This window comes from Notamacropus eugenii, chromosome 7 (genome assembly GCF_028372415.1).
Source record: "Notamacropus eugenii isolate mMacEug1 chromosome 7, mMacEug1.pri_v2, whole genome shotgun sequence".
In the NCBI taxonomy this organism is placed as follows: domain Eukaryota; kingdom Metazoa; phylum Chordata; class Mammalia; order Diprotodontia; family Macropodidae; genus Notamacropus; species Notamacropus eugenii.
Window position 1 is genome coordinate 13,614,563 of NC_092878.1, and position 22,578 is coordinate 13,637,140.

Consider the following 22,578-nt stretch of genomic DNA (forward strand, 5'->3'; position numbering starts at 1 on the left):
ACACAACATGACTATTATGGAAGTCATTTGGAAAACTACACAGATTTGGCCTATATTGAATTGCTTGTCTTCCCAAAGGGGATGGGTGGGGAGGGAGGGAGGAAGAGAAGTTGGAACTCAAAATTTTAGGAACAACTGTTGAGTATTGTTCTTGCATACAACTGGGAAATAAGAAATACAGGTAATGGGGTATGGAAATTTATCTTACCCTACAGGACAAAAGAGAAAATGGGGATAAGGGAAGGGAGGGATGTTAGAAGGGAAGACAGATTGGTGGTGAGGGTAATCAGAATGTGTGGCATTTTGGGGTGGTGGGAGGGGAGAGATGGGGAGAAAATTTGAAACTGAAAATTTTGTCAAAATGAATGTTGAAAGGTAAAATAAATAAATAAATCAAAAAAAGAAAACCAATCCAAATGGAATTTGTTACTAAATGATCCAGGGATAAATGACATCCTATTAATCATCTATATTTTTGTTCATTTACTTATTCACTCATTCATTCGTTCATTTATTTATTTATTTATTCGTTCACTCATTCATCCATTTATTTACTTATTTATTTGCTTATTTGTTTATTTTCAGTGTTCCACAATCACTACTATACAACCTAGATTTTTTATTTACCTCCCTCAGTCTCCCTCCCCCCCCACATTCCCCCTCCTTCCCCGAGATGGCATACAATTTTATAAAGGTTGTACACATACATTCCTATTAAATATATTCTCACCATAGTAGTATTATATAGAGGAATCAAAATGAAGGGAGAAATCATATAACAAAACAAAACATAATACAAAAGAAATTGATCTGCTACAATCTATGATTGAATTCCATAGTTCTTTCTCTGGATGTGGAAGGCATTTTACCTTAAAAGATCATTTGGGAATTTTTTAAGCCCTTGCATTGCAATGAAGTACTAAGTCTACCAGAAAAAAATCCTCGCATACTGTAGTTGTGGCTGTGTACAAAGTTCTCCTGGTTCTGCTCCTTTCGCTCAGCATCAGATCATATAAATCTTTCCAGGCCTTTCTGAAGTCTTCCTGTTCATCATTTCTTATAGCACAATAGTATTCCATTACATTCATATACCATAATTTATTCAGCCATTAGCCAAATGATGAGCATCTCCTTGATTTCCAGTTTTTGGTCACCATAAAGAGTGCTGCTATAAATATTTTTGTTCATGTGGGACCCTTTCCAATTTTTATGATCTCTTGAGGATACAGTCCTAGAAGAGGTATGGCTGGGTCAAAGGGTATGCACATTTTTGTAGTCCTTTGGGCATAGTTCCTCCTTGCTCTCCAGAATTGTTGTATCAGCTCACAGCTCCACCAACAAAGAATTAGTGTTTCAACTCTCTCATAAGTTCTCCAACATTTATCATCTTCCTGTTCTGTCATGTTAGCCAATCTGATAGGTGTGATGGGATATCTCAGGGTTGTTTTGATTTTCATCTCTCTAGTCAATAGTGACTTACAGCATTTTTTCATGTAACTATAGATATCTTTAATTTCTTCCTCTGAAAATTTCCTGTTCATATCCTTTGACCATTTATCAATTGGGGAATGACTTCTATTCTTGTACATTTGACTCAGTTCTCTATGTATTTTAAAAGTGAGGCCTTTATCAAAGATACTAGTTGTAAAAATTCTTTCCAAGTTTTCTGCTTCCTTCCTAATCTTGGTTGTATTGGGTTTGGTTGTGCAAAAACTTTTCAGTTTAATGTAATCACAAGTATCCATGTTGCACTTCATAATGCTTTCTATCTCTTTTTTAGTCAAAAATTCTTCCCTTCTCCATAAATCTGATAGATACACTATTCCTTGCTCCACTAATTTGTTTATAGTATCAATCTTTATATCTAGATCATGTATCCATTTGGACTTTATTCTTGTGTACTTTGTCAGTCAATAGTCTATGCTTAGTTTCTGCCACACTTTTATCCAGTTTTCCCAGCAATTTTTGTTGAACACTGAGTTCTTATCCCAGAAGCTGGGGTCCTTGGGTTTACGAAACAGTAGATTGCTATATTTGTCGCCTACTGTGTCTTGAGTACCTAGCATATTCCACTTGTCTACCCTTCTGTTTCTTAGCCAGTACCAAGTGGTTTTGATAATTGCTGTTTTATAATACAATTTGAAATCTGGTAGAGTTAGGCTACCTTCCCTAGCATTTCTTTTCATTAGTTCCCTGCTATTCTGGCCCTTTTGTTCTTCCAAATGAATTTTGATATTATTTTTTCCAGCTCTAGAAAATAATTATCTGATAGTTTGATTGGTATGTCACTAAATAAGTAAATTAATTTAGATAGAATTGTCATTTTTATTATATTGGCTCTGCCTACCCACGAGCAACTGATGTTTTTTCACTTACTTAGATCTGACTTTATCTGAGTGAATAAGTGTCTTGTAATTGTGTTCATATAGTCCCTGGGTTTGTTTTGGCAGGTAGGTTCCCAAATATTTTATAGTACCTACCCTAGCTTTAAATGGGATTTCTCTTTCTATCTCTTGCTGCTGGGCTTTGTTACTAATAAGTAGAAATGCAAAAGATTTATGTGGGTTTATTTTGTAACATGCAACTTTGCCAGAGTTGTTTATTATTTCAAGTAGTTTTTTACTTGAATCTCTGGGATTCTCTAAGTATGTCATCATATCATCTGCAAAGAGTGATAACTTAGTTTCATCTTTGCCTATTCTAATTCCTTCAATTCTTTATCTTTTCTAATTGCTAGAGCTAACATTTCTAGTACCATATTGAATAATAGTGGTGATAATGGACATTCTTGTTTCATCCCTGATCTTATTGAAAATGCATCTAGCTTATCTCCATTGCATATAAGGTTTACTGAAGGTTTTAGGTAGATACTGCTTATTATTTTATGGAAAGTTCCCTTTATTCCTATGCACGCCAGTGTTTTTAATAGGAATGGGTGTTGTATTTTGTCAAAAGCTTTTTCTGTATCTATTGAGATAATCATGTGGTTTCTGTTAGGTTTATTGTTGATATGATCAATAATGTTAATAGTTTTCTCAATATTGAACCAGCCCTACATTCCTTGTTTGAATTCTACCCGATGATAATGTATTATTCTCTTGATAAGTTACTGTATTCTTTTTGCTAAAATCTTATTTAAAATTTTTGCATCTACATTCATTAGAGAAATTGGTCTATAATTTTCTTTCTCTCTTTAGTCTCTTCCTATCAAAACCATATTTGTATCATAAAAAGAATTTTGGAGGACTCCTTCTTCTCCAATTTTCACACATAGTCTATATAGTATTGGAATTAACTGTTCTTTAAATGTTTGATAGAATTCACCTGTAAATCCATTTAGTCCTGGAGATTTTTTCCTAGGGAGTTCATTGATGGCTTGTTCAATTTCTTTTTCTGAGATGAGATTGTTTAAGTATTCAACTTCCTTTGCCCTTAATCTGAGTAATTTATATTTTTTAAAATAATCATCCATCTCATTTAGATTGTCGAATTTATGGGCACAAAGTTTAGCAAAGTAATTTCTAATTATTGTTGTAATTTCCTCCTCATTGGAGATGAGTTCACCCCTTCTGTTTTTGATATTGGCAATTTGGTTTTCTTCTTGCTTTTTTTAAATCAAATTGACCAAAGGTTTATTAATTTTATTGGTTTTCTTATAAAACCAACTCTTTGTTTTATTTATTAGTTCAACAGTTTTCTTAATTTCACTTTTATTAATCTCTCCTTTGGTTTTCGGTATTTCTAATTTGGTATTTACTTGGGGATTTTCAATTTGTTCTTTTTCAAGCTTTTTCAGCTGCATGTCCAATTTATCAATCTCCTCTTTCTCTATTTTATTCATGTAGGCATTCAAAGATATAAAGCTTCCCCTAAGAACTGCTTTTGCAGTATCCCTTAAGATTTGATGGGTTGTCTCATGATTGTCATTCTCTTGAATGAAGTTGTTGATTGTTTCTATGATTTGTTGTTTAAATCACTCCTTCTTTAAGATTAGATTATTTAGTTTCCAATTAATTTTTGATCTATCTTTCCATGGCCTTTTATTACATATAATTTTTATTGCATTATGATCTGAGAATGATGCATAGACTATCTCTGCCTTTCTGCACTGGATTGTGAGGTTTTTATACCCTGGTACATGGTCAATTTTTGCATATGTGCCATGTAACACTGAGAAAAAGGTATATTCCTTTCTATCCTCATTCAATTTTCTCCAGAGATCTATCATATCTACCTTGTGCAGAGTTTTATTCACCTCCTTAACTTCTTTCTTGTTTATTTTAAGGTTAGATTTATCAACTTCAGAAAGGGGGAGGTATCTACATTTCTTTTGCTAATTTGGCTTATACAGGAGGTCTCCAGCATTTTTATGAGGAGGTATTTTTTTTATTTCTATAAAGAACCAAGATCATCAAAGAGATGGGTGACAATAAAACTTCTGAGTGGAGAAAATGGGAATTATGGGGATCAGGATAGGTGGCACCAGTAAACTTCCTGAATGGAGGAGAGAACACCACTGATACAGCACACCATAAAAAGGGAACCATACAGAAATCTAAGTAGTCAATAAGAATATAATATTGGACTTTAATATCTAGTGTTGTATTTTTACCACAACCTTAGGACATGCTGAATATCAATGATTATTTCATCTCGTGTTTTCAACATGTCTCATTAAGGAAATAATTGGCTGTGGGAATCTCACAACAACAAAACATTCATCCATCAAACTTATACATGTTAGCTTATTGTGGGAGGTGGGAGAGGGGAAGAGGCAGTCTTTAGAGCATAAGCAAATTCATCCTTCCTGGTGGATTTTACCAAACATATTCTATGTCTACTCCCAACTCAACCAAAAGAACTTTGGGGAACCAGGCTTTAGCCACGAATGATTGAAGGGCTAGTATTATCTGATGTTGAAAGAGCTGGTTGACTAAGGATCTGGGACTGATGACTCAATGCTGCAATGAAGTATGCATATAAAAGTCTCAAATATCAATCTTTTTCCTCTCCTTGGTAGGGTGGAAGAGGGGTAAGCTGTCCCAACTCAGACATGGCCATTACATGTCCATAAATGCAAGATGGCTCAGTTTCTTTTGTTAGTTTTATGTTTATTCTTTACTGTTCATAGGTGAATGAATATGCATATCTAGAGAAGGAATTGACCACGTTATGATTTTATGAGCTTCAAAAGGTCAGAAGAACCCTTAGAGATCCATTAAGTATCTGGAATCAGTAGCAGAAATCACCAAAGTCACTAGCAACAGTAGCTGAGTCTAGTATGGAACTAGCTCATATTTCTGTTAAATCACCAGGTCCTACAAGGAATGAGCCTAGCATAAGCAAGGGAGCATTTCATTCATTGGTGATGCCATTCTCTGAAGTCACCCTGGTGGGGATTCCTCTCAAGGGGAGAAGACTTTTAGTACTAGGAGTTGTGGGGTAAGAACACATGTGAACCCCATGTGTTCACTATGTGTATGCCTCATTCTATATATATGCCTTTATTCTTTGTTTGATATTACTTTCCCCAGGGCCTGTGTGTGTGCAGGCAGAGAAGTATGCCCCCTAGTTTGGCAGGTCCTTCCTATAACTTCTTAGTAAATATTCTCTTGTAAAAGCTAATTGATGTCAACTAGTAGATCATTATTAGGGAAGCACATTGAGTAGGGGCTTTTGAATAATTGTACTAGAAATCTAGCATCTTAGATTTACCTAACCAGACCATTCAAGGAGATGGTAGCCAACTGCCTTCAGGGGACCTGGTTTATTGATGTGAATAGGAGTTGGGAAAACAGTGATGCTCTGCTGATCTTGAAAATCCAGATCTATGATAAATAACTCAGATGACAAAGTAGGAAGAGTCATAGATGGTTAGAGGTGAAATGAGCTTGACAAATCTTCTGGTCCAAGACTGTCATCAATAAAGAAACTGGGGTGTAGCCTAGGATGGCAAGAGTCCAATAGCTAGCAATTGATGGAGATGGGACCTGAACTTAAATGTTCTGACCACAATCCAATCTTACTGAGGTAGCTTTTTGAAGATTCAATGCATGTGGTCATTTAATGTGACAAATGGTGATTGTACAACTCAGCAAAGCAGTAGGAGAAAAAGTTTGCAAAGGAATTCCTTCCCCATGTCATACCTCCAGAGTATTAACAGAAGCACTTGTGAATTTCTTTAAAATACACCTTTATAGGATCATTGAAGTATTTAAAAATTTTAAATGTATTTTTCCCAATTATGAGTAAAGACAATTTTTAGATTCATTTTTACAAGATTTTCTCTCTTCCTCCCTCATCTTCACTCCTCCTAAAATGATAAGCAATTAGATATAGGTTATATATGTGCAATCATGTGGAACATATTTCCATATTAGTTACAGTTGTGAAAGAAAAAACAGATCTAAAGGGGAAGAATCAAGAAAAAATAAAGTAAAAAAATAAGCTTCAATCTGCAGTTAGAGTCCATCAGTTCTTTATCTGGAATTCTTTGTAATTGTGTTGGATCATTGCGTTGCCGAGAAGAGCTAAGTCATTCAAAGTCAATCATCACACATGTTACTGTTCCGCTCATTTTGCTTTTCATCAGTTCATACAAGTCTTTTGCAGGTTTTTCCGAAATCTGCCAGCTCACCATTTCTTATTGAAGCATTTATTTTTAAATGCAAAGACAAGTCAAGGATGTTAGGAAGGAAACAGACAAACAGGATATCTTGGAAAGTAACACATCAAATGGATTATATACTTTTAAAAAACAATGCATAATAGAGTTTCATGGTTTCACACATAATTCTCTTTTTCTGCTCTGCTTTTACATGGAATTTTTTGGTGTTGCATAAGTTCAAAATTTTTATAAAGTTAATTTTTTAAAAATGCACCTCTACTAGGTTCCTCAGAAGAATTTACTGGGAGGTTGTGCAAGGGGAAATGAGAAAAAGCAACGTGGGGACATGAGCAAGAATAATTCATCACTCCTCTTGTGCTCCAATCACAGAGGCTGAAGGGAAGTGGGCCCTTCAGATTACTCTGTGCCATGCATATACACTTGACTTCCATTCACATAATCTTCAAAGTGAACAGCTTGATGTTTCCCATTGCAACCAATTTTTATATATGCATTCATTTTACGAGGGGAATCATATTCACATGATCTTCCTGATTTCTTTGTCTCACATATAGTCAAATTAAATTTAACACTACTTCTAAAGCAACGGTTATAATTAGGTTGTTTGCACTTTAAAGGAGTTCCTTTCTTACACACTTTATTGACTTCCTTTATATTGCTATGAATAAAAGTATTGATTGGTTTGCAACGACTATGATTATTAACTGCATCCATCACCTTATTACAGTCTGTAATATTTTTATAAGCAATGTGATTTCTTTTAAATTGGCTTGGGCTTTGATCCCAAGAAATTTCCAGACCCATATATGGCTCTTCAGGAGCTTCTGCACATACAATTATTCCAGCTACAAGTTGTACCATCAGAAGATGCATCAGAGGAAAAGCTGTTCTGAGAACCATATGTACCATCTCAGTCCTGAGAAAGGAAAATGAATAAGAAAAAAACAGGAAGCAAACAGTGGAGGTTTGATCTTTCCCCTGAGAAACCAGCACCTGCATTCACTCTAGAAATAATTATAGCAAGCCACTCAAATGAAATCCTCTTATGATCGCTCATTAAAACAATTCAGAGATGGAGGATGCTTTTACAAATAGACCATTTTATATTAATTAATCATCAAGCATTTATTAAGTATGTATATGATCTAGAAACTGCTAAGTGTTGGTAATGCAAATAAAAAGTAGAATCAGCCTATGCCTTCAAGGAGGGTATATTTTAATGGTTGAGAAAGAAAGATAAATAGATAGAAGGATGGATGGGTGGATGGATGGATGGATGGATGGATGGATGGATGGATAGAGAGATAGAGAGAGAGAGAGAGAGATGATAGATAGATAGCAGATGCATATAGGTACGTATACATATATGTACATTTATATAGATCAGAACATAAAAGATAAATAGAATAGATGAAAGTTAATCTGAGAGGTTGGAACTATACTATATTAATAAGGCAGCTGGGTGCACAGTGAATAAAGCTCTGGCCTAGAGTCACAAAGACTTTAATTCAAGTCTAGCCTCAGTTACTAGCTGTGTGATCCTGGGCAACACACTTAACTTTTGTTTGCCAAAGTTTCCTCATCTGTAGAATGAGAATAACAATAGCAGCTTCTTCCCAGGATTGTTGTGAGAAGCAATGAAATAGCAAAGGGCTTATCAAGTCCCTGGTACATAGTAAGCATAATAAAAATGTTAGCTATTATTATTTTTGAAAAGTTTTGATTCAGTGGTCTCAACTCTCTGATCTTTGAGTAAACTGGGAATCTAAGGAGAAGGAGTTAACTGTAGATGAGATTTTGAATTTTGCCTTCAGTGCTCTAAATTCAGGCTTTATCCCAGATTCTCATTATCTAGAATAAGAATATTTTCTATCAAATGTCATAACTCCAAAGGGAGAAATGGCCACATTGATTTTTTACAAATTAAATTAAAATAAAATTAAGTAAATATAAAATGTTCAACTCAATTGCTAAATTAAGAATCCCCATATCTTCAATAAGTGAAACAAATATTTTAAAAATGTACTTCATATTAAAATTTGCTTTCAGTAAGGAGAGGGAAAGCTAGGGAAAGATAGACAGAAGAAACAAGGGGAAAGAGAGAAATGAGAGAATGAGAGAGCCTGACATAGACGACAGAAGTGGAGGGAAAGAATAAGAGAGGAGAAAGGGAGTAAGAGACAGAAGAAATACAAAAACCTGGAGAAAGAGCTACACATAAAGGAAGAAAGAGAAGCAGGAAATCAAGAGAAATAGACAGGTAGATGGAGAAGGAGAGAGATGGAAGACATAAAGAGACTCAGATTTTTAGCAAATGTTAGTCAAGGTAGACCATTCTTGTTATGGGATAAAAACATGAAAACCCTACTTTTCACTTGTTTTGAGGGCCTCAAAATAGATTATTTTGTTGAGGTTCAGTCATGTCCAACTCTCTGTGACCCCCTTAGGAGTTTTCTTGGCAAAGATACTAGAGTGGTTTACCATTTCCTTCTCCAGCTCATTTTATAGATGAGGAAAGTGAGGCAAACAGGGTTAAGTGACTTGCCCAGGGTCACACAGCTATTAAGTATCTAACGTCAGGTTTAAATTTAAGAAGATGAGTCTTCCTAACTCCAGGTCTGCTGCTCTATCCACAGTGACATCTAGCTGTCAGATACTTTTGCCCTTCAGAATTGATCAGTTGATTAATTTCTGATCATTGCTTTTTGGCTACTGAAATGCTCATATCTTGAGAGACTTTGCTAGAGAAGCACAGCAGTCTCCATGAACAAAGTTGCTCTCTGCTATGTAACTGCACTGACTAGAATGGTATCTTTGCATGGGGTAGACCAAGAAAAGGGGCAAGTCAGGAGTTTTATATGCTCACCTGGGGCTGCTCCTTTTGTCTGATGCCTTCTGAGTACCCTCCCCCTGCCACTATTGCCAAAGTCTCTGCTACCCTACCTAGCACAGTCCTTGCCAACTTCTATCCTTAACTGCCTTTTAGCCATACCAAGGTTTTTTGGATTTTTTCCTGCCTCCCCTAAAATTTCTTCCCTCTCCCCCTTGCACACGTGTCCACAAATTCTGAATAGCTCATCATTGACGCTTACCAGTCCTGAAAATGAAACGTTACCCATCTTCTGCCAGAGTGGTGGTGGACTTGAGACATAGAGACATATATTTTGGATGTGGCCAACGGGGTCAATTGTTTTTCTGGATTAAGCATGTTTGTCATGAGGGTCTTATTTTTCTTTTTTTAAAAAAATAATTCAACAGAGGTAAATAGGGAGAGAGGGATAAAGAATGCTTATAAAAATAATTTTTTTAAGAATAAAACTTACCACTACCAGATGTCTGCTTGTTTCCTCAGAGCCAGATACCCTGTAATTTCCAAGGTGACAATTAGCTTATCGATAAACCAGTCTCTAACCATGGGAGAGGGCTCAGTGAGTTATCTAGGGGGTCTTGATACCCTTTCAGGGAACAAAAAATTTGGTGGTGGCCTTTTGGAGACAATGATATTTAATTTGCTGTTCAAACCAAAAATAATCTGTAATGGTAGGAATTTCAGGCAAGGTGGGAGAGCATGGGAGTCTCAGAATAAAGGAAAGATAATTTCTGGGTGATTTGGATTGGTCATGGGGGAGATTAAGTGTAAGCATAAGGTATAAAAGTAGAAGTATATAGCTGGGTGCTAGCACGTAAACAGAAACCTAGTGTAACCCAATAATAATTGCCCCTACTTATAGAGTGCTTTAAACATTTTCCATATCACGATCTTGTAAGAGAGAGAGAGTGCCAGGGTTATTGTACTTAATGTTACAGATGATAAACTAGTTTGTGAAAGGTTAAGTCCTTTGACCAAAGTCACGCAACTATGTTATTGTCTGAATAGTGATTTAAAACTAGACCTTTTGACCGAGCAAAGTTATTTCTCCTAACCCATTAAAGTCCTGCCCGTAGTCATCCTGTTCTCTATCCGCCGTGATTATTCATTTGTACACACTGTGTACAGCCCCTACAGACTGTTTCATCATCTTTTTTCATTTTTTGTGAGATATGGAAAGAACAAATTTAACAGCTAGAGGAAAGAGACCATATTCTTCTATGTTGTCTTAAAAAAATGTGAAATTAACAGAACTAAGAGAACATTGTATACAGTAATAGTTACATTGCTTTAAGAACAACTTTGAGTGAATAAGTTATTTTGACTACTATAAATACCCAGATTAGCTACTAAGGACATATGAAGAAGGATGCTATCTACATCCAGAAAAAGAACTGATAAATAGAAGCTTCTATAGAATAACTATACACATCTATTTATGTTTATACACACACACACACACACACACACACACACACACACATATATATGTAACTATTTGTGTCTAATGGTAGCCATCTCTGAGGTGGAGTGGGGGAGGGTAGGAAAAATAGAAAAAAGAAATTTACACGATAGTTTTGTTGTATATTTCAAAGGAATGACAAGTTGTACTTAGTAGATTTGCAGTTTCCTGTACAATCATCCTTTTTATTGTAAGCGTGTAGACATGTCTATTTTATTCCATAAATTTGTATTATTGTAAAAAAGGGAGAAATGCAAAACAAGTATTTTTTTAAAATGCCATCACAGTTCAGATCAGAGAGAGCAGGGTAGAAAGAGAATTAGGATTAGTGTCATGACACCTGGCTTCTAGGTGAGATTCTATGTGTGACTCGCCCTACCTTGGGCAAGTCACGTAAATTCTCTAGGCATAGTGGATATGGATATGGGACTGGACTTGGAGTCAGGAAAATGTGGGTTCAAATACTGCTCCCAATACTAGCTCTGTGCTACTGAGCAAGTAACTGAACCTCTCTACCCCAGTTTCCTCAATTGTAAAAGGAAGGGGTGGGGGGGGGCACAGTTGGTTGGACTAGATGTTCTCTAACATTTCTTCCAGCTTTAAAGGTATGATCTTAGGGTTCTGTAGTCCTATTTCCTTATCTATAAAACAAGGTGGTTAGACTAGATATAAAATCTTTAAGATCCCTTCTAGTTCTAGCCCTTTAATAATTATCTGCTTACCTTGATAATGGGTCCTGTAGAGAGCAGATCTAGCTGGTCCCTTGCCTGTGAGATTCTCTGAAGTTTTGAGGGTTTGGGGTTTTTTTTTACTGACAGGAGACATTTATAGGTTTTGATTGAATGGAGGTTGGATGTGTTCTAGTCTAGTCTAAAGAGGGTTAGCTTGAAGGACTGCCCCTAAACCACAAGGCTTAAGTTGCTAGGAATGGAAATATTGACTTATTTCCAACTACCCTGTCTATTCTCATAATATTGGGGCCTCTCTCAGGCTTTAATATGTTTAGTAAAAGCTTGAGGACTTAAGTAAGAAATGAGGGAAGGAGAAGGGATCAGACTTGATCCAGAGAAGAATAAATTTAGGGGTGAAATACGTGGAGGCAGAAGATTAGTGTCCTTAGCTGTGACTTCCTCCCAAATGGTTCCCTAGGAACAAGTATTAATTTTACTCCAGGCTGAGCAAAAACCAAACTAGTGAAAACACCACCCCTGCCCCTCACCAAACTGATATGGTTTGAAAATATTCTGTCTGGGAGAGTAAATATTTAATTGCTAGCAAAAGACACTGCAGAGAAATCAATCTTTACACCAAAAGAAGAGACAAAATAAATAACTTAACATATTAGAGGTAGAATTGAGTTTGTAGGTAAAAGGGATAGAAAGCAGTAACCACAGGATTTTTAAAAGGGAGAACTTGAGACTGAGAATCACACACTGACAAAAGCACCATTGTTGTGAAATGCATGGCCCAGAAATGAAGCTCAGGGTTTATATGAATCAGTTTCATTATTGGGACAGGGGCCTTCCCCATAAGCACTTTGTGCTTATTCCCCTACAGAGGCTTCTCCATGGAACATAAGAATTTGGCTTATAACTTAGTCTCTATAACAAAAAAGGAAAAATATGTCACAGGTTGGGCAAATATTCAGACTAATGTAACACAGAATAAAGGACAGGCCATTTTTAATCCAATTGAAAATGCAAAAGACTCACATCTGAGTCCATAAACAGTTTCTTTTCATCCCCTCTCTGGTTGTCCTTCAGCTTCCTCAGGGACAGTCCTCTAGACTTATAGTACTACCCTGGAGTTGAGACCTCACTATGCAACTGGGGAAAAAATTGAGTTTACTGGAGAGTCAAACAAGTCTGGTGAGCTCTGCCATCCCAGTGACCCATGCAATCTTTGTTACTTATAATACTGCTTTGGGTGCGTACCATTAAACATGGGAGAGTTGCTTGACTCCATGGTAACCCTGTGTTCCCTTCCTTCTCAGGTTGCCTCAATCCCAGGATAACACTGGAACATCTTAATAGGTCTTTGGAAGAGATGGAATTCATTGGAGGAGGTGAGTTGTTTGATTCATTAGCAACTCCACATTTTTTGTCCATAGCTATACCAGGGAAGCTACAATACCAGCTTAGTATTATAGCTCTGGAGAAGTGGGAGAGATGCAGACCCTCCAGAAAGGGAAATAGAGTTACTTCAAATGTTTATTGGCTGTCAAATGAGTCATTTGCACTTTCTAGGGTTAAATAAAACTTGTAATGTATGTTATATTGTGTAATGTGTGCTATGTGTGACAAGGGATGTAATATATGTGGCTCATAGGGAGAAAAGAATAGACATCCTTAACTTCCCCCTCCCCATCCTTCTCCAAAAGAGATTTGGGTACTTATCAGGAGGGAAAGCAGGAGATTGTATTCAGAGGCTAGCTACTCTATTCATCTCAGAGATAGGGCTCAGGACTAGAATCATATCTATCCTTTCCCTTAAACATGATTAATCTTGAAGATATAATTTTGGAATTCAAATTAAACCTCTGATGACTATTAGCATAGAAAAGAGGGCCCCGAACTTTGGCTCTAAGGCTTGTCTTCTTTCCCATCAAGTACTAGTTCCATAATTGATACATGTAAATAAATAGCCAATAAATTAACACGTAAGGAAATAGCAGATTAATTCATTTATCCCTATCACTAGCAAAACAGAAATTAGAGAAAGCATACATGTGAAAATGTACATCACATAATCTGCCATTGGGAACAAGATGGCTCAGGTCAAGCAGAAGAGAATCCGAGATCTCACCCAAAAAGAAATGTCCTTTAATTCATTAGTGTAACAAACTGGGAATAGTGACAGGAAGGAGACTGCCAGCTCCTCTTAGGTTATCGTCTTTCCAGAGTCATTCCTTTCCTTCAGCCACCTGAACAGAGATTGACATTGTGGAACTTCTGTCTCCAAGTTAGAAACCAGAAGAAATATGAAGAGACTGAGGAGACCATGCCTCTCTTCTCTCTCATTCTCACCACCTCTGCCTCACCCTTGTTGTAGACATCTCCATCAACAAGGAAGGAATCCCATACCAATGAGTTTGGAGGCTTGGTTTACTAGTTACTCTAGTTACACGTTATACTAGTCTGAATGCTTTCATGAAAACTGAGGGCTTATTTTTTCTCTTGATTGTGGAGACCTACACATTAATTTCTGATGTCCCAAGGGGTCCCAAAGAAAGATTGAATTGTGAAATTTCCCAAGAATGAATAAATTCTATGTAAACCCAGAGCTACAGCCCTGAGCTGTGGGTTATGATTAAATGGCAGAGGAGGTAGGAGGAAGCCAGTCCAACAAATGACAACCCAGTCTGAATTGTACGTAGTTAAAATGATTTCAAAAGAGATTCTCCACTCTAGCTTTTTGTCTCCTGCTTCTTCAGAAGTAGCTCAGTTCTATAGATCCACTGTAGCCTTCCTGTTCCCTTTATTGGCAACAGCTACACCCTTCTCTAAATAAGAAACTTGCACAACAGCCATAGTTCTTGTCTGCATGCATGAATTCGAATGTAAAGTTTATGGTTACAAAACTCCAAATAATGAGATGAGATACTATTCATAGGTAGCATTTGAGAGCTTTCCTTTTTAGGTGATCATAGGACTTCACAGTTGAAAGGACCTCAGAGATCAGATATATGATTCACCCATTTTCCAGAGAAGATGAACGAGTCTCAGAGTCATTAAGTGACTTGTCCAAGGTTACAAAGGAGGTGAGTGATGTCAAACTCAAGTATTTTTATTTAAAGCCACGGCTTTCTCTAACTACAGAACAAAGTTCTAGCACCTCAAAATTCCTCCCACATAGTGGCTCAGGTTTCCTATGTTGACTAGCTCAAGACTTTTGAGAAACACTTAATTGGCTAGGTAAATTAGGTAAAGGATTCTAGAGAAGAAATATACGTAAACTTTGGTGGAAAGAAGTGGAGAGGGCATTCCGCATGCAAAGAATGAAATGTAAAATCCTGGGAAATGGAGTCAAGCTGGCAATATGAGGGGTGTAGGCAGGCTTACTTAGACTGAGGGGACGGTTGAAACTGGCGCAGAAGAGGGTAGATGTTCCAATTAGGGAACAATGAGATAAGGGGAAATTCAATAAGTGGTGGATGATCAAAGAGTACAGATTTTAAGAGAGAAATAAGACTCACTCGAGTTACATATAGGGGAGCAACATCATCAAAAATGCCTTTTAGAGGGAAAAGTACCTCTGTGTAGAGGACAGATTAGCTGGAAATGAGGCTGAAGAGCTGATATCTAGGGGAACTATTTCCATAGTTCCAATATGAAGTGATTACAGAGGACAGTCTGGACCATTAGTGTTATTAACTCTTTCTGCCTTCTATATACTTCTGCATACTTCCCTGCTTTCCCTTTCCCCAATAGAAGTATCATCAGCAGATCTAGGCTCTAAACCCCAAGGGTTTTGCTCAAAACCAAGCCTTAAACCCAATTCATTCTGGAGCTCATATATTGGACAATAGGTCCCCACTCTCCCAGCACAGAGTGAATGTAAATACTAAATAGTAACTGCTTTTCTTTTGCCAGGAACCCTGAGGGTCTTCCCTTCCCAGTTTGATTTTTTTTTATTAAAGGGACCATCCCTTGAGTAACTATTGAAAGAGGCCTATTCATTGAATAGCTATAGCTCACTCAAAGTGAGAATCTCATAAAACCTTAGCCTAAAATGACCAGGGTCTCCCTGGGCCCTGATGAATATCTGGTCACTGGACCCAGATGACTCTGGAGGAGAAAGTGAGACTGGTGACCTTGCACAGACCTCCCTCACTCAAATCAAAGACAGTTGCAAGTCATGTCATAATCTTGATGTCACGGTCCTCTTTGAGAACGAAGGACAAACACCACTTGCCATCAAACCCCAGTTCTTTCTATCTTTCTTAGCTTTGCCACTTTTAGGCTGGGTGACTTTGAGAAAGTTATTTAACCTCTATGATCCTCAGCATCCTCATCTGTAAAATGAAAATAATACTGCTCCACTGGATTGTTGTAAGGAGCAAACTGGGAGCCTATATGTAAGGTGTTTTGCCAACTATAAAGCATTGTGCCCATGCAAACTGCTGTTAATTCCAGAATTGTCCTTTCTATTTATTCCTAGATATGTTCTCTCTCCCTGATCCAGTGACTGCTATACCAGAGATTCCTTTTCTCCTCACATTCTCTTCTTTCATCCTATAAAGCAAACTAATTATATCTGAAGATGGTTAAAGAGAAATATAATCCCATGAAGGTGTAATTGATTTTCCTATACTTCTTGAGATCTTCCACTTATCCTTTTCTCTCCTTTTAGCTTACACTGTCTAAGTCTGTAATTCAAAGGCAGTGCCAGAAATGTCTTTCCTTCCTCCTTTTCTTCCTTCCTTCCTTTTTTCTTCCATCAATATTAGATCTCCCACTACATACAAGCTATTAATCTAATGACCATCCAGTTCCTTCCCTTGAAGGGCTCAGGGATAGGAGGAAATTAATATCTTCTTCTTATCTACTCCCCTCATAAATGAATATAGGTGAAATCCACTAAAAATGTCAACATGAAAAGGAGATATGCAGTGACTGAAAGAAATAATCTCAGAAACATAGACCTATGTAGTGTTGCAGGGAGGAGGTGTGTAAAAGGACAACAAGCCTAAATGATCTGACTTTGGCATCCTGAAGATTACTGGCCACTGGAAAGTGATTTTTTGCCCTTGAAATCCGCAGAGCAAAATTGTGATCCAAGAATAGGACTGGTTCAGATTAAAAGTGGTGGTCAGAAGGGAATAGCTTTCTCTCTTTGGTAAGAAGTTCAATGTAGTATCTTACATAGTACTCCACAAGTTTTGCACATTTCCACCAAAAGAGAATTTGTTGCTTAGACATACAGAGAGATGGATGGATGGATAATACATTACTTGTCGAATGAATCATTCATTCAATCAGCAAATGTTTACTAAGGACCTGTCTATTATGCACAACAAAACAGGTGATGCTCCCTGTAAAGAAAGAGGTGTTTTTTAAAGCAAAATGGTGAAAAATCCCTTTGTAACATGAATTGTCATCTTCTAATTGATTTGTTGTATAGTCTTATCATGTAAGTTTTTTCTTTAGGTAAAGCTATAGTCTTATTCTCTGTCCTTCTTGGTGCATCTTCCCTTTTCCCTATCCTGCTGTTGACTTCTCCTAGGGACTTCTCAAGAGATTGAGCTGAGGAATAGTCAATATGATGTTTGCTGCCTGACAACTCTAGGAGAAATGCCAGAAGCAGAACAGAGATCTATACACAACGTTTGTAGATCTGACCAAGGCCATTATTACTGTCAGTCATGAGGGTTTGTGGAAAATTATGTCAAAATTTGATTGTCCAGAGAAGTTCATCAGCATTTACATCAGTTTCATGACACATGTTTGTCTGGGTTCTAGATAATGGACAATGAATGCTCTTGTGTTTTCCCAGTCACTGATGGAGTGAAACAAGACTGTGTGCTTGCTTGCGTGCTTTTAGCATGATGTTTTCAGTCATGTTGTCAAATGTTTTCAATGAGAACGAGCATGGCCTTGAAGTTAGCTACCACGCTAATAGTAAATTCTTCAACTTGAAAAGGCTGCAAGCCAAAGTGAAGGGAGTGTTGGGGCATGATTTTCTGTTTGCAGATGATTGTGCACTCAATGCAGCCTCAGAAACTGAGATGTAACAAAGTATAGATCAATTCTCAGCCACTTGTGCTAATTCTGACCTAACAATTAACATCAAAAAATCCAAAAAAAAAACCAAAAAACAACAACCAAATCCATAGGTGCTACATCAGCCACCACCACACCATCTAGACTTGGAATCAGCAGTTGCAGCAAATGGAGAAGTTTTGATGGTTGTGGATAAATTCACTTATTTTAGTAGTGTACTCTCCAGGCATGCACACATTCATAATGAGGTTGACACATGCACTGCCAGAGCTAGCTAAGTGTTTGGGAGGCTCCAAAGGAAAGTATGGGATAGAAGAGGTACTAGACAGACTACCAGACTGAAAGTCTATGGAGTCATTGTGTTGACCTCATTGTTGTATGCCTATGATACCTGGATAGTATACCACTGCCATTCCAAGAAACTGAATTGCTTCCATTTGAATTGTCTTATGAAGATTCTGAAGATCATCTGACAGGATAAGATACCAGACATTGAGGTCCTTACTTGAACTAAACTGCCAAGTATTCAGATTCTGCTTCAGAGAGCGCAGCTCCGATAGACTGACCACGTCGTTTGACTATAGAACCTAAAGTTGCCAAAAATATTATTTTATGGAGAAGTCACACAGAGCAAGCGTTCACATGATGGTCTGAAGAAGTGATAAAAGGATACTCTCAAGGTCTCTCTTAAGAAGTCTGGAACTGATTGTGTGACATGAGAGACACTGGCACAGGACCACTCAGCATGGTGAGCCCTCATCAGAGAAGGTGCTGTGCTCTATGAGCAAAGCAGAATCGAAACAGCTCAAATGAAATGCAAGATGCACAAATTTAGAGAATCCACCTCAAATGTTCACATGAATTATTTGCACCCAATGTGTGGTGGAGCATTCTGAGCTCATGTTGGTCTGATCAGCCATAGCTGGACACAATGAAAGTTGACTAGCACGGTGATGTCATTTTGGTCCTCTTCAAGATTGAAGGATAGCAACCACACTCCTTATTCAGTAGAGGGCAGAAGAGTACAGATGTCTACTGAGAAGTCCTAGGTGGTGCGTCTCTAACAAGGGTGATTGCAGAACAATTTAAGATAGTGTTGAAGATTAGAGCCACCCTTATTTTCCCCACCCTTGATAAAGAAAAATAATGTCAGTGGTGAGAATTCTCATATCCTGAAAACTAAGGCCATAATCTAGCTCCAAACAAGCCTCACTAAATGGTTTTCTGGGTGTCCACTGATGACCAGTGTTCTCTGTAGCATTATGATTGTGTAGCTTTACTGCTTCTTTCCTGCCTTTGGTACCATCTGAAGGGGGCTGGGGCTGGGGTCAGATTGAAATACTGCAGGGAGGAATGCTTTTCTATTCCTCTTACTTTTTTTTAACTCTGAGTATCTTAAGAGCTATATATTTCTCTGATAACTTTTGTGAATCACTTGAGTATTAATATTATGGTTTTTTCCCAGCCCAATCCTTGGAATTTGATGCTGGCACCTTGTGCTGACACTTAACATTTATTGTTTATCACTTTAGGCTCAATATTCTTACAACATTGAAAAACCTCATTATTATATTGCTAGTCATTAATATAGGCTTAGTTAGTGGAGTGAAATCATATTCTCCAGAACATTCCATAACACTTCAAGAAGAAGTTAATGCAACTTCAGATAATTGAAAAGTATTTGTTCATGGACAAATTACTTTAATATCTCAGATCCTTGGTCTCTTCATGTGTAAAATGGGAACAATCATATTTATGCTACCTATCTTGCAAGATTGTTGTGAAGAAAGCTCTTTGAAAATTTTGTTATATAAATGTTATGTAAATGTGTTATTAATAGTCTACATTTGCTATCTAGCCCTGTTATCCAATATCAGTCTTTAAAAGGGATCTACTGAATTTTCCATAACAGCTTATTCACTCAGATATCTCTTCAACTTCCCCTCATATCCAAACTTACTATGATTTCTCTCCTTTGTTTAAAAATAACCAACTCACAACATCCTAGCTCCACCTTTTTTCTGATTGTAAATCTCCCTTCCCCTCCAATGATATCCTAACACATGTCTCATGCAGGTCCCTCCCTTTCTCTGTGCCCTCTCAAATCCAACAGGGCTCTCTGTCATCCATTTCTGGGGAACTAAGAAACACAGGGAGCTTTGTAGACCCATGACCAGATGGACCCGCTGTCTGTGAGAGGCACAGCAAATAAAATAGGTAAGGAGAAGTAACCCTGACCTAAGGCATGACAGCTTGTCAGGACCCAGATAGAGGGGGAATGGAGTGGGGGAGAAAGAGAAGGGGAGAGGGAGAAGGAGAGAGAGAGGGAGAGAGAAAGAGAGAGAGAGAGATTGCAGAATGAGAGGGCTGTATACTATATACCGGGAAATGATTAATAATCAGAATACCTGGGAAGTGAAATAGTGACTGAAGGAAGTTTTTGTGGCTCAGAGGAAGGAATAGTCAATCAACTGAAAGTTTGGAAATCTGATAATAATCGTGACTCTGGCATTAGCTTGCTGTTATCTGAGGGGTTACTTGCTGTGTGGCTCTACTTCACTTCTCTCATCTGCAAATATGAGGAAGTTTGTAGTTGACCTCACATTTTTTTTCCAGCTTTAGCTTTCTGTGGGAAAAGTATGAAACAAGCACCCACTCTATGCCCAGAAAAATGCTAGGTGCTTTGAGAAAGTTTAAAAATCGGTCTCTGAAGTCAGTCAAGTGTCTAACCGAGGAGACAAGACAAGAGACGTGAGAAAATTGTTGTCATATCTTGTTTGGTCATTTCAGTCATGTCCAACTCTTTTTGACCCCTCTTGGCTTTTCTTGGTAAAGGTATTAGAGTGGTTTACCATATCTTTCCCCAGCTCATTTTACAGAGCAGGAAACTGAGGCAAACAGGCTCCAATGACTTGCCCAGGGTCACATACTACTAAGTGTCTGAGGCTGGATTTGAACTCTGATCTTCCTAACTCCAGGCCCATTGCTAATGAGTCTAAGCACTGCAAGACTATAAAAAAGAAAAAGACTAATTTGGTCAGGAAAAGCTCATGTGTGAGGTGAGATTTGACCTAGGTCTTGAAGGATGGAGAGAATTTAGATTAGAACTTGGGAAGGAGAGAGGAAGTTCTAGGTCTTTCAAAGATCACAAGAAAGAGATGGAGTGAGAAAGTCTCTAGTTTTCTTCTGTCTTCTTCTTCCTCCTCTCTTTTTCCCACAGGGGAGAAAGCAAAAAGTGTGAATGGGATCTTCCCCCTCCTCCTACTATTGGTGCTCGCTTTCCTGCTGATGCTAGGTCTGAGTAGAGGTCTGGATGATGACTTTCCAAATGAAAAGACTTTCGAGCAGGAGCATATAGATTACCCTAAATCTACCCGCTTGTTCAGGTACTGTAACTCCATGATGCTGTTGAAAAGAATCCGGGGTCCCAATGACACCTGCAAACAGAAGCATACCTTCATCCACGAGAGACTAGACAACCTTGCTACCATGTGCACTAACATTACTACCACTGCTACATGCAAGTACCCCTCAAAGATGGACTGCCACAAGAGTCAGAGGAAGCTCCAGCTGACAGATTGTAGACTCATTGAAGGAACAAAATTCCCAGGATGCAAATACCACTCTCAGCCCAAATACAACTCTATCCTGTTCTACTGTGATGATTTAGGGCCTATATACTTATATGGAACTGTAGAAGATTCTTAGACCAGCTCCTTTTCTTGGGACATCCTGTCCTCCATCTTTAGCTAAGAATCATCCTTGTTGATCCTTTGAATGACAAAGGTGGGATGGAGGGGAGGGAGGGTCATGAGGGGGATCTCTTGAGTGAAATAGTTGGGGCCAGTGATGATCATTTGCAGTGCCTGTACTTTATTTGTTTTTTTCTCTCAATAAAATAATTTACTGCACTGAATGATGAGCTGTGAGTGTGTTAGGGATGCTGGAGGCAAGCAGGCTTTACCTGTAGTTATACCAAATGGATACTATATGTTGAGTGGTATAATAGATAGTTACCTATGTTATCAGGAGTACATCAAAAGACCTATCCTAAAAAGGCCAAGGTCTCCTATTGCATCCTGGGCCATCTCCAGTTATCCTGATGAATATCTGGTCATTGGATCCAGATGGCTCAGGAGGAGAAAATGAGGCTGATGACCTGCACAGCCCTCCCTCACTCAAAACAAAGTCAAGTGCAAGTCATGTCATCATTTCTCTGATGTCATGGTCTTCTTCAAAAATGAAGGATGAACACAACAATTTGCAACAATCGGGGATGCCTGGGAAGGGCTCCAGTGCTTTTTGAAATGCTGTTTGAAATTCTGTTATCACAGCTCTGTTCTTGTGACGCATCTTTGCTTCCTATTAAATGAAAATACCATTGAATAAAGTAAGCCTTCATCCAACTTTACTAATCATTTGTTATAAGTGAACTTATCGGATCTAAGTTTCGATTGAGCTTGGATTGTCAAGTAAGTGAGAGTGAACTAGAGACAGTATGAGGATGCTGGGGACCTAAGCAGAAAACTGGAGGTAGGGAGTACACTTAGAAAGAAGAAAGAATTAAGACTTCTTTTCCCCTCTTAGCTTTGTTCCTGACTTTTCTGAACTTCAAAAACTTGCCTTCTCTACTGGTAGCTCATTCTAGAACTTCCCTAAACATGTGAAACAGACTACCACTGCCCACTTACCCACTCACCATGAAATATCCCTAAGCAAGACACATGTATCCCCCTTCTCCCACTGATGAGGTCCTCCAGGAACCTTCATGGGGGGTGGGGGCTTCTTTCCTTCTGCTCTGGACTTTCTTTGCATTTTAAAACCATGATCTACTTCACTCTGGGCACACCTCCCCCCACTATTGCTGTACCTTTATTCCTCCACATATACACCCTTT

General features: G+C 38.0%; 1 protein-coding gene and 1 long non-coding RNA gene across 2 annotated transcripts; one reads left to right on the top strand and one right to left on the bottom strand.

Annotated features, from left to right (window-relative positions):
* Positions 1-502: 502 nt before the first annotated feature.
* LOC140514895 (uncharacterized) lies at positions 503-11,815 on the bottom strand. The gene is made up of 3 exons (XR_011970769.1): positions 11,682-11,815; positions 9,952-9,991; positions 503-7,544 (listed from the first exon to the last, which is right to left on the bottom strand). It is a non-coding gene; the product is annotated as an uncharacterized lncRNA (long non-coding RNA).
* Positions 11,816-19,755: 7,940 nt separating this feature from the next.
* On the top strand, positions 19,756-22,092 carry RNASE12 (ribonuclease A family member 12 (inactive)). Its single transcript, XM_072625280.1, has 2 exons — positions 19,756-19,898; positions 20,902-22,092. The coding sequence occupies exons 1-2, from the start codon at positions 19,859-19,861 to the stop codon at positions 21,387-21,389; spliced, it is 528 nt and encodes a 175-aa protein (XP_072481381.1). The 5' UTR covers positions 19,756-19,858; the 3' UTR covers positions 21,390-22,092.
* The last annotated feature ends 486 nt before the right edge of the window (positions 22,093-22,578 follow it).